The 12428-nt window shown below is 38.2% G+C and overlaps 1 protein-coding gene across 2 annotated transcripts in view; it reads right to left on the reverse strand.

Annotated features, from left to right (window-relative positions):
• The window catches only part of ATG3 (autophagy related 3), a 24693-nt gene continuing 12265 nt past the window's right edge, over positions 1-12428 (reverse strand). Inside the window, exons 7-12 of one of the 2 annotated variants that reach the window (XM_052794296.1) lie at positions 10659-10740; positions 10108-10142; positions 9184-9339; positions 8384-8511; positions 1931-1999; positions 1-224 (exon numbers count right to left, since the gene is read on the reverse strand). In XM_052794296.1, coding sequence (XP_052650256.1) covers positions 143-224; positions 1931-1999; positions 8384-8511; positions 9184-9339; positions 10108-10142; positions 10659-10740 — 552 coding nt within the window. In that variant the 3' untranslated portion in view covers positions 1-142. Of the gene's footprint in view, positions 225-248; positions 266-1883; positions 2000-8383; positions 8512-9183; positions 9340-10107; positions 10143-10658; positions 10741-12428 lie in introns of those variants that run through there. The other variant, XM_052794297.1, reaches the window with a different exon arrangement.

The raw sequence follows: 12428 nt of genomic DNA on the forward strand, positions 1-12428 counted from the left end.
GCTGGTAATGGAACATTTTATTTTAATGCATCAACTTGATAAAAGGTTAGTTACAGAAATTATGTATAATGTTGTATAAGTCACATGGATGGATTATTTAAAAAAAGATTTGATAATTAGAGGAGGACATGTCTTATTTTAGTTACATCGTAAAGTGCCTCGTGTAGTCATATTCTATCGTTGGAATGACTGCCTGTACAAATTTCAAGAAAATAAGAAGGTACCTGAGTTTCTTGTTAAGGAAAATCTGCAATAGCTAGAAATCCTGTAAGACAAAGCAGAAGTCACATTCAGTGGTCTGCTCAACAGTATTTCTTGCTAATAGGAAAATAACACCTAGCAATTATACAGTTAGAAACTGGGAAATTAATACAGCAGAACTCTAGTAATGACATCTGATGCTTGCCCAAACATACAGACCTTCCTGTTTTAAGTTAAAGCAGGGAACCAGGAGTTATTTGCAATAAATCTTACAAACACCACGCAAACATTTACGATCCCATTTACATACTTAATATTTGTTATTAACAAATGACAAAGTGAATTGCACCTAGCAAGGCTAATCCCTAGCTACCTGCCTGTAGTTGCAGGGAAAGCAGGCTCCTCCTTCAGTGTTTCAGTCACTCAGAAAAAGAAATAGGTTCCTGTTCTGAACTATCCTTTAAAAGAGCTCCTTCCTTTTGATGAGGGAAAGTAGAGAGATTAGCTTTGCTAAGCTGAGAAGTCTGCCTTTGCAGAGGAGACCCTCCTCATCTCCCTTGTGTATATCACCTCCAAATGCATGTTGGTCCTGAATCTGCAGTCTGGAGTATATTGGATAACTATAAAACTGAAGTGTCTGTCCACCTGGGACTGAGGCAGACAGCGAACAAAAAAATTAAAACAAATCACTACTTTCAACTGATAATTAAGTTACATTGGTACTGGATATAAGTAAAACCTACTGTTTTGGCATGTCAGCCTCATGGACCATTTCTTGGCAAGGACAAACTATATAATAACGCGGGAAGAAATTGCCTGTTAAAACCCCCTCAATTTGTTTAGCAATAGCAAAAAAAAGTAATTAAAATCTTGAAAACAAGCTATTTCTAACTATTGAGGAGTAAAAGCCTTGAACTACCTTGCCAGAAAAAGTTATTCTGCAGTTCAGTTTCAGTTGCTTGCTTGCACAAATTGAGCAAGTCTCAACTTGTACAGTGAACGAGAAGTTTACTGATTCAGGGCCTATAGCTGCTCAGTAATCCCCCTTTGCTTGCCTTATAGCAGCAAAAGCAGTTAGAACACTATTTTGAAAGGACACACTTGCTTCTAACACAGAGTTTACTTCAGTCAGAAAGCAGTTTGAATTACTACAAAGCATAACTAAGAACAGTCACCTCACTAGGAAAATTCTAATTGTGAGGCATTTGATACTGATGTTCAGAACTGTTTCAGTAATTTTCATTGCTTTTTTGTCAGCTGAATGTTTTACCAAGATATTGCTCACATGCAGAGTAGAGAATAATGGGACCTCTACACCTTTCAGAAATGAATCTCAGATTCAAATCTAATACAGAAGCTGCTGTACCAAGAAGAGTGATTACACTCTAGCCAGAGCCTATGAACCTCCAGCCTCATCCTCCTACACTGGGATCCGTTTCATACTGATAGCTACCTCCCTCACACCCCTACAAATAAGGGCTCAATCCTGTCCCTTCACTCCTACCTACTTTCCCCATTGCTCCTGCCACCCTCCTCCTCCCCCCCAACAACTGATTAACAGAGTTTGTTTGCACAAAGGAGCTCATCCCAGAACTCTAGTAAGCGCTACCACAAACAGCTGTTTACTGCTTTCGCACACAATTGCATTCCAGCTTAGGAACCTTGAGGTAACAGCTCCTTACACTGCAAGAAATCTCCAAGAATACTGTGTAGTAACAAAAAAGGATACATGTGAACTCCAAGTTCTCCCCCACCTTCTGCAACAGTCTCGATGATCTTCTTCATCACTTCTGCATGCCTGAGAAACAGATCAGAAACAGTGAAAATACTTTAAGGAAAATGTAGCTCCCTCTTCATCTCAATAACATTAGGTTTTGGGCAAATTAAATAGTTTTGGACTGTTAGCTTCAGAAGCAGCAAGAGGAAGCTTTCAGTTTACTAAGGAAAAAAAATCTCAACAATAACAGGAAGTTAATATTAAATGATGAATGTAACATTATTTGCCAACTCCTTACATTCACAAGGAAAGAGAAAGATGTTCTATGCTACAGCGTAGACTGAGTGCTATAATGAATCAATACATATTGCTTGTCACTAGTGTAACTTTTAATTGCTAAATGCCACAGAAGCCACCAGGTAAGTCCCCAGAAGGTAATTCTCACCAGCAGCAAGCCACCAGAAGTTCCCAGATGACCCCTGAAAAAGATGCCTAGAAATTGTTGCAAGTTTTTTTAGCTGCCTCTGCTGCACTCTTATATTTGTAGAGCTTACAAGGTATCAAACACTTATAAATTCATAGTTTCCTAAGAAAGGCAGGCTAAACCAACCCTGCAGAAATTCAGAACTGTTGCTCTCAGACTGACAGGGTACGGAAACTTTCTCTGGCTACAGCAGTAACTTGGGTTCTGTGTTTCTAAGCTAGCTGCTTCTCTCACGTGACTGTTATTGTAAAAGCACTTCAGGGGAGGACAAACATCTCCTCAGGTCACTGTGTTTTGACATTAAGTCATCAGTGACATACCAGACCACTATGAACCACACAAACATTTGTGTACAAAGCTGATCCTGGGAATATAACATGGAATCACAGAATAGCTATGATTGGAAGAGACTGGTCATCATCTAGTCCAAACCACCTTGCTCAATGAGCAGTAAGCCAGAACAGATTGCTCAGGACCTTGTCTGGTCTGGTTTTGAATATCTCCAATGATGAAGATTTCAAATCTTTTCACAATCAGTTACAGTTCAGAAGTAATGGTCTTGTGTTCAGGATAGTTCTTATACCCCATAAACCAGGGGATGAAGAACATACAAAATCAGAGGGGAGAACTATCAGATAGTTAGTTGATGTTTTATTTATATATTTTTTAACACAAACTCCCAGGTTGTATAACTCATCTTACTTTTATCTGTACTTCAACTCTGTTTTAAATTCATGATTCTGTAGGCAACCTTTATCTGTGAGGTCACACAGGGCTATAGACATCCACCTACACAACACTGCAAGCTAGTTATCAGTAGTAGTTTAAAATACCCATCCTGAAACAACCTATGTGCCTACTGAGAACAAGGAATAGTGGTAAGCAGAGTTTGCGTAACTTTCTGACCATGCAAATCTAAATAGCTGATCAGTAACTGGCATTTAGTAGTTACCTCCAAAGTTAATCATGCTGCCAGCGACTGCAAATACAAGGAAGGAAGCTGTTGCAAAGTTACCAAGACACATTGTAAACAGGAACATGCAAGTCTGGGGAGATACTAAAGGTCAGCATTTGTCATTCACTGTGCTGTTGGTCTTTGCAGATCAGCTAACCCTCACAGTTGATTCCAATTCTGGATCCTCATGATGCCCCTGAAGAACACATGCCCTATCAGATGCCAAGGCCAGTTGCTTCCCTATAGGAATCTGGCCACCTTCAAAACTTAAGCTTTGACCTCGTCCGTAACGGTGGACTATTTTTTGTACTGGCACAGAATACAGGTCTCCCTACAGCTATTAGAAGCCTTTAACAGGATACGGGCTCAACTTCATGCATCTTAATGACATTTGTTCTTTTCTGTTTTCTAAGGACTAGTTACATATCTGCAATTCCATAATAGCCACAGTAATGGTCATTCTTACTGTCATACAGTTACTCTGAAAAGCTTTCCAGGTGCTTTATAAACTTTGAAAAGTTTGTTTCCTGTTTTCAGTTTCCTTCTATAAGAAAATTTTGAGGAATTAATATGAAGTATGTATACCCCCCAATGGAAAGAAATAAGATAACTTTGGGAGAAATGTCATCTAAAATATCCTGCTATCTAGAAATCTCAATTTTATTTTTTTTTTTTACTTCTGAATAAAAAGTCCCCCAGAAGTAACTCTTAAGATGACTAAATACACTACATGCTCCCCAGTGCTTGTTCCAGGACTTGTTTGTAGATCACTTGAGCTATCAAATAGATCAGACATTTAAAACATCTACTAAAAATCACCTAATTTACTTTCAGGTATGTCAGCCAAATCTTGAGGTGGTTCAAGTAATATAAATGAGTTACTATTCATATTCCAAGTCAGAAATACTGCTGTTCCTACTGAAAACAAATTAAGATATACAGAGTTAAGACTATACATTAAAGGGTTAAAAATAAGTTGAAAGAAGCTTATTTCTTAGATTGATTAGATGACCCATTACGCTCTCATCAGGAATGTTTGCTTTCCAGCTGAAGAATGCCTCTCCTGTTTTGCAATTGACCAAAGCTGTCAGTCAAAATATTTATCAACTTCACACTGGAATTCAGCACAGCTGACATACTGACATTATCTGAGTATCCGCTGAAAGGGAAATATGTACCATCAGAATGTAAAAGTAAAAAATAAAAGCCTTCCTGACATATGGGGAAAAAAGCCCTACAGAAATTATTCATTCCCTCTCCCTCACAGTTCCTAGAGATAAAAGGCCTTCCACAGGGCTTTCAGTGTAGTGGGTAACAACCATAAGATTCCATAACAAAGCGTAAAATGCAAGACTTTTTAGGACAGTGTACTTTCAAGAAAAAAAATTACCTATGAATTTGATTTGGTGTCTGTAACCGCTCACACACAATGAGACAGGTGTGGAAAAAAAACCACAAATGTCATCATTAGGAGAAATATTCAGAATCTGCAATAGTCAGTTAACCTTAAAATACACAATTCACTGATCCTTGCAGTTGCCTCTAGTCACTTCCCTGCAGATATTCATAGAGTACATAAGAAGGAAAAAGAGTTCAGAAGCCTATCACCATTTATTCTAAAACAGAGAAAAATAAGCCCTTGGAATTAGTGCAAGTAATTCAGATATAATTGTAAATGTGTTTAGTAGTTAACTAGTTTGATAGTCCCTTCATGACACCCACATAAAGTTGAGGATTGTGATTAAACCAGTTTACAGCAATTAATGAGGAAGTTGACTATGTTCCTCCTAGTACCATAAAAATGCTGACAAGAAATATAACTTAGAGCAGAGCTGCAAGATGAACAGTTTCAACTAACTGCTCAAAATAGAAGCAATCTCAAGCAGCTGACAGCGGCACCAGACTGCTGTTTCTTTCCTTTCTCTGACGCATGACAGATAGACACGTCACAAGAAATAGTCAAATAAGTTTAGGACCATCCAAATACCCTCCATTACACAATTCTTGTAACGTGCACGGAAGCAACAGTAGCAGAGTTAGCTAAACACTGGTACTTCCTAGCTAAATTAAGAACAAAACAACATTTTCAGCTATTATTTTTCACCTCAGAAGCCCAGACCTTATTAGCTGTTAGCCATACCAATTTAAGAAAATAGAATAGCTCACCTCAGAGAGTAAGAGAACATAACTTAAAATCTCCATCTTAGATGCACTGTTAGCCTCTTTCTTCAGTCTCAAGATGACCTTTTCAAACATTTCCAATGTTAAGCAGTTGCTGGTCAATTAGATTGCTTTCTGAGAAGGACTAGACAGTTTCCTCCACAATTAAGGCCACCAACAAATCTGTTTCGTTGTGATATCAATCATCTCTTTCATGCTTAAAAGACTAATTGGAACAAGTGCCATGATGCAAGCCATTTCTTCAAGTGTAGATGTGGATTACATAACAAAGGCACTGGCACTTCACTGGCTTCAGAGGAAGAAGGGAAAACATGCACACAGAGCTCTCATCCACGAAGACTCTCAATCCAAATTCACAGACCAGCATTAAATTGGTTCTTACTCTGCAAAGGTGTTCGTAAAATTAAGCGGATTGCATTGCAGCCACAGCCCAGTATAAAACCCACAGGTCTACCTATTCAGTGAGGGCGGTCATGCCCAAATATTGGGTCGTCTTTGTTTCTTCTGAGAGTGCCCTCCCAGCCTGCAACCATCAACAGGAGCTTCTTCCCAACCAATTTATTAGCAGGGCTTCCAGCAATCCCTAAATTAAGCCTTGGCTTCAGGCTTTTTTTCCTCCTTTTCTCCTATTAATCATCTTCCTAGTCAGGCCTGTTAAGCCTTCCCACATTCATCCCACCTGACACTCCTTCAAAAACACTAGTTGCACAAAAAGCTGCGTCCATTTTTTTGTCCAAAACCCTGCAGACATCAAACAGCGAGACAAAGTCGCTAACAGGTTGACATATTAAGACTGGTATGTTCATATAAGGTACAAGAATACCTTATTGGATCAAACCAAAGGTCTACTGCATCCTGTTTGTTATCTTACAGTACATGCTCAAGAAAGAGGCCAGAGCAAGCACCTAGTAATGCTTCCCCCAAAGTACTACTAGTTTCCAGCAGTATGCAACCCAGGGACTTTCTAATTCTGGAGCATTCTGATAACTTCACTTTTAACAACTCTTGACAAATTTTTCTTTCATTAGCATCATACTGCTTAAATAAATATTTAGTTTAATTAGGCACTGTGTGCAGAGTTTAATCCTTTTTCTGGCTTTGAACACACCAGCAGTAAGTAGCATTCAAAAGCCACCAGTTTTACTATTAGAAAAAACCTGAACACCTATTATTTCACCTTCTGTACCATTCACGATGAAGGTCACTGAACTCCCTTCTCAGCTGCCTCTTCCAAAGCTGAAGGGTCCCAGGTTATTCAGTCATTTCTTATGGGAAAGAGCTTCATAACCTCGGTTATCCTGGACAACCCCTCTGTATCTTTTCCAGTTTATCTTCCTTCATCTCACAGACTAGAGAACAGATGACCAGAGCTGTACTGCAGTATGCAACATGTGGGTGGTGCCACAGATTAAGAGAGGTCTTATGCTGTTTTCTGTTCTATTCTTTATTCTTTTCCTAAGAGTCTTCCAAGTTCTGCTTCCTATAGTACTCTTGAGCACTGAGACTGACATTTTCACAGGCCTATTGTGTTAGTGTAGACTTAAACCTTAGAATTTAAAGACCTACAATAAACTTTACCACTTCAAAATTTTCTACAAGACAGCTAAACTGGGGAAAAAAGCTACTTTCCAGTTGTACAATGGCTTCTCTGCTCAACACTGTCCAGAGAAAAGCCTGACTGCTTGGTGAAAGCAAAGACTGTTGTAAAGCAGTAGTTAAAGAACTATGAACTGGAAGAAACACGAGATACAGATTTACAAAGCCCATATACATCCTCATAATAAGACCAAAAGCAGCTGTAAACTATTTGGTGCAAAGCTCCCTTGCTCTCTCTCTAAAGAATAGTATACCCTTCCCAAGACTAATCTTATGATCAAATAATTCCTAAACTAGAAACTAGAATGTTTTGAGTGTGCAAAAACTACTACAAGCTTGTCAACAAGCTGATTATCTGACACCTCAGCTAGTGACATGAAGTGCTTCCTTAAGTCAAAAGAAATTACAAGACTTAAAGGGGCAACCTGGACTTTTTTTTTTTTTTTTTAAACATATGCAAGACTACAAAGGGTGTCTCTTTTTTTTTAAAATGAGATAAAACCCCAAACTCCTATCTCTAAGAACTTCATACTGTCAAGAAGCTGAGGAGTTACACTGTTTAAGATACTGACTCTGTATCACTAAGATACCTAAAAGGATGTTAGGGTCTACGTCTAAGATGAAAGACACCTTTCAAAGACCTAGAAAAAAATATCTGTGCAGCTAGTCAAACTACAGACTCCCTATGTCTTGGGTGAGAAATGTGGAAAATGCAACAGAAAAGACCCTGAAAACACAAGTGTGTTCTGCAGTTGTGTTCAACAAATATTTCAGTGTGGCAATTAGAAGACCTCTATTTATCAGCGTAAAATTTCAAGGACTTCTGGGGGAGCAGAAGGTAGTTATTACAAAATAAGAAAGAGTTATTTCATGTTCAAATAGCTTTTTCAACTCCCAAAATATACATTATACTTTTACCCTCCCAAAAAAGCAGCAAATTAAAGTATAGGAGAACTTTCTTTTATAGAGTTCTAGTAGTCTGCCATCTTCTGGAGTCTGTAGGGAAGTGGAGGAAAAGTAAGTTGAGCAGAGAAGACAGCTCTAACTGCAGAATACACTTGCAGCAGTGAGCACGGGAATGACTTCAGAGAATCGCCGCTATCTTCCTTTCATACTCCCTCAGAAGCTAACAGACCACTATGGCAGCCAACTGTGTAAATGCATCCAGAAAACCTGAACCAAATCCTTAACAAGACCAGTGAAGTGCCTTGTGTCTGCATGCTGAATCAGACCAGAAAGAAAATCTTACCTGCATGGATGAACCGAGCACATGGGAGGTGGAGGAAGATGAGGATGGTTTTCAATGGTCACTGTTTTCTTGACATGATCTTGACTGATATCTTCATACATATGCTCTACTGTTAAAGGCTGCCGTTGCTATATGGGAAAAAGGAGCACGAGAACAAAAGCATTACTAACAAAGAATTGCTGAGAAGGAGCAAAAGATTCCAACATCATTAACAGATGAAGCACCATAAATTATAATTATCTAATATACAACAGTTCTGAAGGTACACTGAAAGAACTGAGTGTGTTTAAATCCATATGGTATAAAAACAGTACTGCACAATTTTTTGTTTTTACTATACCAGGTGAATTGTAAAGTCAATATATTTGAAAACTATCTAGGTTCCCATCTAGGTATTTCAGCTGTAAGCCCTAGCCAACTTTAACTCAATAAACTTAGTCATTAAAGGGAAGAGTGATTTATCTAATCCTCTCCCTTTGAAGATCATGAAAACACATGCCTATTTACTTGAATAAATTCACTGGGGTTATTACTAGGTCTACAGAGCTAACAGAAACTCAAATGACAGAGCATGATTTCCTTCCTTCTAAATGTGTTCGGTTACACAGTACAATTTTCAGTGAAATTGTTCCTAGTTCCTGAAAGTACCATAAATACTGTCTGCAGCCCTGACTGTATAATGGTTTTCTCACCATTTTTCCCTTTAAATTTCAACTATGAATAAGCAACAAAATAGCCTTGCTATTTGACACAGTGAATCTAATTTCACAGAAGTGGGAAAAAACCTAACATATCTATACCTCATCATATCCAAATAACCAGAGCCTTGGAGTTTGGTAATATTTGTCGTAAGTGATGTAGAGGTCATAAGTTCTAGTCTGTAGAATAGCATCTTCCCCTCCAACATCAACTTTAGCTTTGTTAGCTTCTACAATCTGTCTTGTGTCAAGCGTTGCCTGGTTCAAGGTAAAAATGACAACATTAGTATGGTCTTGTTCCAGTTCCCTCCTTTCCCATCCTAAGTAGTTATGTAAAGCTGTAAAACTGAAATTGATGTTCTTAAGTGAGCATTAAAAAACATAGGCTTTTGGGTTTTGTTTTTACCTTTAAATTAGGAGTATCGGCTTCTCTCCCACCAAATGTTTTTTTATTTTTGGTGGGGTTTTTTATTTTTTAAAAAGGTCCGATTTCTTAAAGAACCATGCAACTACATTGTCACATCCCCCTCCCTTCTTTCACCAATAATTTTTGAACCCAACAGACAATTCAAATGAAATTCAGAAGGCAGAGGTCTCAGTTTATGCAGGTTCATTAAGACCTTAGCAGAGTACCACAAATAACGATGCCCTCTGTTTTCTCTCATGACAGTCTGGTGCATCAATGTAATCTTTTGAACCTATAAGCCACGCATCCTCCACATATAAGCCTCAAGAACAACCACTGCATTTTTTATCTCTTGTGAATACAGCACTGTGTGTAAGCAGACCGAAAAGGATAAGCAAAAAAAAAGCAAAATTCCTGTGATCAAAATCTTTGAGGACCTAAGAGTTAAGGTTACTGCAGTAGGTTGGCAGGAGACAAATCCATAGGAAACCAGGCTCACTAATCCCACTGCTCATAACAAGCTTGTTATGTCATCCATTTGTTATCACTATTTTTACTTTGCTTGTGCTCATATTGGTGATAAGCATTGTAACAGACAAGATAGAGAACTGTTCACTCACATCATCTGTCTCCAATAGCCCACTTTCTTCATACTCTGAAAAGAAGACCCATAAAATTCTGTGTTCAGCTTGTAGCTAGTCATCATATTTCTCATTCATAAACAACTCCTTTAAAACAATCTACTTGTATCTAAAGATGTTTTATTCAGGTGGACTACCCAATCCCCAAACCAGACTATACCTTTTTTAATACAAATTTGACCAAGCCTACAGTAAGTACATGATGAGCAACCCTTAAGTGGTTTTAAGTAGGCAGATTGAGTTTAAGTGTAGGTTTGAAGCAGGAAGGAAGCTGTGCTAAATCCCTAATTTATACTTGCTTGGATCTGTTCTGCTATTCAAATTAATCTCCCAGTCACTAACATTCACACAGGTTTCAGCACACAAGTTAGAGTAAACGTGCATCAATAAGACCATACAAAAGATGATAAACAGCATATGCCTGCTGAATTTTTCAGCATGCATTCCATGAAGAGTAGTGTTCTCTTAGAGTGTACTGCTTTAGTTAAAGGCCTGAAATAAAGCATGTCCCACCCAATTTAAGGAAATACCTTCCATGTCTGCAGCTTCTCCTTCATCTTCCTCCTCATCATCCTCACAAGATGCTGAATGTTCTGGTATTTTTATATTATCCTTTAGAAGTTAAATTGAAAACACTGCTTTAAAGACTGCTGCATCTACACAGCCTAACAGCCCCAGCAAATTCAAGGTATAAGTCCAGTCAATACATACAGTGAACCAGAAACATAATTTCTGCAATGTTAAGGAAGACTATACTAAACTCAAATATTTGCATATTAACCAATCTTAATTTCAAAGTCGTAGTATGATGTTAAAAATCCGCTTAAAAAGTTCTCCTTTAACTTTGTAATCTGGAATGATTTAAGTCCTAAACAAAGAAGAATAAACATGGTGTTAAACAGCCCATAATTTCTTTTCAAAAAACCCACCTATCTCAAATGACAGGCAATGACTAAACAGCTATGTTTAGTACGTGCAGGTTAAGATTTTGTGTGTCCTAACCCACAGCCAACTGCGCAGCAGTTATCATAGAATCACAGAATATCTCAACTTGGAAGGGACCCATAACGATGATCGAGTCCTAATCCCTGCTGCTCACAGGACTACCTAAAATTAAATCATATGACGAAGACCGTCATCCAGTTCCATAACTTTTTAAAACACAGGAGTCCCAAAAGATATCACATTTTGATATCATTGCCTGAGGAAGCACAGTCCAACAGAAATGAATACGGCACAAGCCCTCAGCCAACTTTTTCTTTTGGGCATTGTGGGCCTACACATAGCATTTGAACCCAAGAGGATAACCCCAGTGAAATTCAGAAATGGGAGGTCTCGATTTACACAGGTTTCATGAAGACTTTAGGAGAGTACTCCAAATAATGATTACAATTAGAGGCTGCTCTAATTGTAAGCATCAGGTGGCTGGTTTCCTCATTGAAAAAAACCCCAAACCAGTAAGAAACTAAGTTGTGAAGTGCTTTGGCAAACAGAACATTAGCAGAAAGAGAGTTGTCCTTCTGGATTGGACCTGTGGTCCACGAAATTAAGTACTGTACAACAAGCAAGTTTTTCTACATATAATATATTATAAGTGAAATCCAATTCATAACACGCAACAGCAGTTACGAATCACAATAACATTCTGCAAGTATTGTGTTTCACAGAAATAGTGACCACCTTTAGGTATTCCTTAGAGCACTGCTTCCACCCTTATGTTACTGACTTGTGAAAAAGCAGTATTTTTACTATGTTCAGCACAGTCTCACTTGAAATACATGTACTTTACAGTTTGTCATATCAATAGCATTCTGAGCTGTTTACAGTTGTGCGGTAGCATGTGGCAGCCCGTTCTCCTTCCTCCTAATTTTTAGAATCCAAAGTTTTGTGCTTGGATGGTTTAACAAACTCTCATAGCACACAGACACAACTCCACTTTAACAACCAACTCATCTTTAAAAGCATTTTGTGTCTCTGTGACTTTCTCCACATTTCTTAAACATGTTAGCTAACTCATTTCCATTTCAAGTACTTCCACCTGTTCTCAGTTTCATGAGGACTCAAGTTTCAGATTTGGCTACTGCTGCAGAGTGACTTTTTGGAAACATGTGCAGAAACTGATGACTTTGTAAGACATATATCTTTAAGCAGTTTTAGTACTTCTAAACTTGAGGGCACAAGCCTGTCGAACAGGATCAAATGCATTAAAACTCTGCTTGCAGTATTAAAGATTACAAAGAAATACTTTACATCCCTACATAATTTTTCCATATAAAAATTTCTTTATGCTGGATCTCCAA

Source organism: Harpia harpyja, chromosome 8, assembly GCF_026419915.1.
Source record: "Harpia harpyja isolate bHarHar1 chromosome 8, bHarHar1 primary haplotype, whole genome shotgun sequence".
In the NCBI taxonomy this organism is placed as follows: domain Eukaryota; kingdom Metazoa; phylum Chordata; class Aves; order Accipitriformes; family Accipitridae; genus Harpia; species Harpia harpyja.